This window comes from Eimeria mitis, genomic scaffold (assembly GCF_000499745.2).
Source record: "Eimeria mitis Houghton genomic scaffold, Emh_scaff1869, whole genome shotgun sequence".
Classification (NCBI taxonomy): Eukaryota; Apicomplexa; class Conoidasida; order Eucoccidiorida; family Eimeriidae; genus Eimeria; species Eimeria mitis.
In genome coordinates this window covers 1-2,400 of record NW_013570191.1, presented here as the reverse complement: position 1 = coordinate 2,400, position 2,400 = coordinate 1, and the positions used below count along the sequence as shown (strand labels likewise).

The 2,400-nt window shown below is 48.4% G+C and overlaps 1 protein-coding gene across 1 annotated transcript in view; it reads right to left on the bottom strand.

The window, feature by feature from the left end:
- EMH_0044880 (eukaryotic porin domain-containing protein, putative) overlaps nt 1-2,057 on the bottom strand; it is a gene marked incomplete at both ends in the record, with an annotated part of 3,317 nt that extends 1,260 nt beyond the window's left edge. Inside the window, 6 exons of the mRNA XM_013496012.1 lie at nt 262-331; nt 424-503; nt 779-921; nt 1,088-1,284; nt 1,394-1,493; nt 1,735-2,057. Of these exons, the coding sequence (XP_013351466.1) occupies nt 262-331; nt 424-503; nt 779-921; nt 1,088-1,284; nt 1,394-1,493; nt 1,735-2,057 (913 nt within the window). The remainder of the gene's footprint in view (nt 1-261; nt 332-423; nt 504-778; nt 922-1,087; nt 1,285-1,393; nt 1,494-1,734) is intronic.
- Between the last annotated feature and the right edge of the window lie 343 nt (nt 2,058-2,400).

The following is a 2,400-nucleotide window of genomic DNA, read 5'->3' as shown; positions in this document are numbered from 1 at the left end:
TGCAACTGTGCGTAAGCTTGGTTAGACCCGCAGGGGACTTGAAATCTGGCTGTTGGCTCAGATTGCCTGCAACGGGGCAACAACAAAAACAGAGGCAATACGAGGGCATTCACGATAAACTCTCTTACTACAAGTATGCACATATTGCGCTCGCTACTTCACAGTTCTGACGGAGCAGCTGCTGCTGTTTATATTTGTACGTTGTGTACTCTCCAATTCATAGAAATAGGGGATCTACACGGTAGGGGAAATGCAGCTCACATGAAATAACCGATTGCTTGTCCAGGTTGTAGCGGCCCCCCAAAGCCAGCATTGAGGCGCCGTTCGCCCCCTGTAGCAGAAACAGCAACACGCGCCTATGCAGTTGTAAGTATTCAACTCTTTTGCAACTGATGCAGTGGATTTCATTTAATTCCATCCCACAAACAAACTCATCACATATTGTTGCTCGAAGGGATATACGGGGGGGTTGCACTTGCCACGTAAGTTATCTCGCAACCGGCCTGAAGCCTTGGAGTCAACACTTGTGAAAACATTCCGTCGAGGATCCAACAGGCTGTGATCAATAGCACACAGAAGCTCAGCATAAATATAAATGTTGTTATTTTATATAAATATGGTTTTCTCTTATTCATTTCATGATAAACGAGACGAGCAATCAGTCGTTAAAAACAGGAAAGAAACAAACAGCCTTAGCTGGTGAATTGCAACACAAGTCTACAAGTGCACAAGTATACAGAAATGAAAGAGCAAATAAGTATAACCCAGCATCACGTACATTGCCAAGCAAGCTTCAGGGACGAGGCCCAGTCCTGGCCTGTGTTATCGAGAGAAATTTCATAAAAATTTCGCTGCTCGTCTTTCAGCGAAGAATTGAAGTTTAACTTGAAGTCAGCGCTCTGGCAGAGGGTCTTGATGAGCCTGTAGCGAAAGAAAAGCCGCATTGTACGTATCTGCCGCTGCGCCACTGGGATGTTGGTAGATGCATGAATTCGATAGATTGCTGCCGCGTATTCTCTCTATACTACCCTACAAGACGACACAAGCTTTCACTTGCATCATTTATATTTACATTTATCTGATTTACCTGCCTTGGAGCGACCCATCTGTACCGAGCTTTGCCATTGCAAAGAAATGGGGTGGGGGAGGCTGTGCGTTCTCTCCTTGACTTGGATCTGGTGGAGCTGAGATCGCCAGAGTTGGCCCGAACTGATACGAGTACCCCGACTCGCGTAACTGCGTGCCGAGGCAGAAGCTATGGCATGTCTGAAGGTACTTGTTTACCTGAAACATGAATACACGCCCTCCGCATCTGCTGATTGGCTCACCGGGGAGAGAAACAAACAAACCTAAATCAACAGGAGAAATCAATCAAAACGAATGCATTGCATACCTGCTTTGCACCTTCTAGACGAAACCCATCAAACGTATCTTGACCGGAGATGTTCATCCACTCCCGACCAAACTGTTCGAAAGGGATCGGCTGTGTGAGCCTGCAGAAAGTAGTTTGCCCACACACCAGAGCTGGATGGAAAAACCCCTTGCCTGCAACACTGTGAGTGTTTGATTGCATGAAGATGACAGAACTATAGACATGCACGCATGCACTAGAAACGCAGATACACGCGCGGGTGCAAACATGCAATCTCCTTTGTAACCGCTCGAACATCTACAGTCGTTTCAAGCGCTTTCTATATTGAAAGAGTTGGTAGGAGTACAGAAGTGTCTACTAACTGTGGCTTCTTTGCAGGTTCTGGGACTTCCTCATTCTCCCTTGCGACTGCATCTTGACGAGCTTTCTCTTGCGTTTCCGTTGCTTTTGGGGGGGGCTCGCTTGCTGGGGCCTGTGATTCCTTCGAGCCGAAGAAACTCAAGCCAGGGACGCCAAGGAACCCGGAACCCTTCTCTGAGCAGCGGGCCACTGGATGGCAATCGTCACTTCTCAAAGGTACTGCTGACGAACGCGGCGAGCGAGTATCGAAGGCCGACTCTCCCCGGCGGGTGCGGCGGCCCGTTGAAGAGGGGCCGCCGCATCGTAAGAAGGCAAAGAAGGGCATTGTCGACAGGGGAGAGGGCGACAAATTATATCTTCTGCCAATTATGCATCACCTGCAAAGCTTACGTCCGGAGTCAGCCCCAGGACCGGTGGGGCGGTCGATGGGGCCCTTGCTGCATGCATCGAAATACGGTAGTAATGATGCTCGTGAACAAATCGTGACAGTATAATACATATTCTGTAGAAGAAACACCAAAAACATCATTCAGACGTCACCATTTCATGCAGTTCTGGGTGAAACGCTATTGGCTTTCTATCGGAATCTCGGCGTGTGTAGTGCACTGGCACTACAATGCTGACTCAGAGACGGTCAGTGGGCAAACAATGACGAAAAACCTCTAATT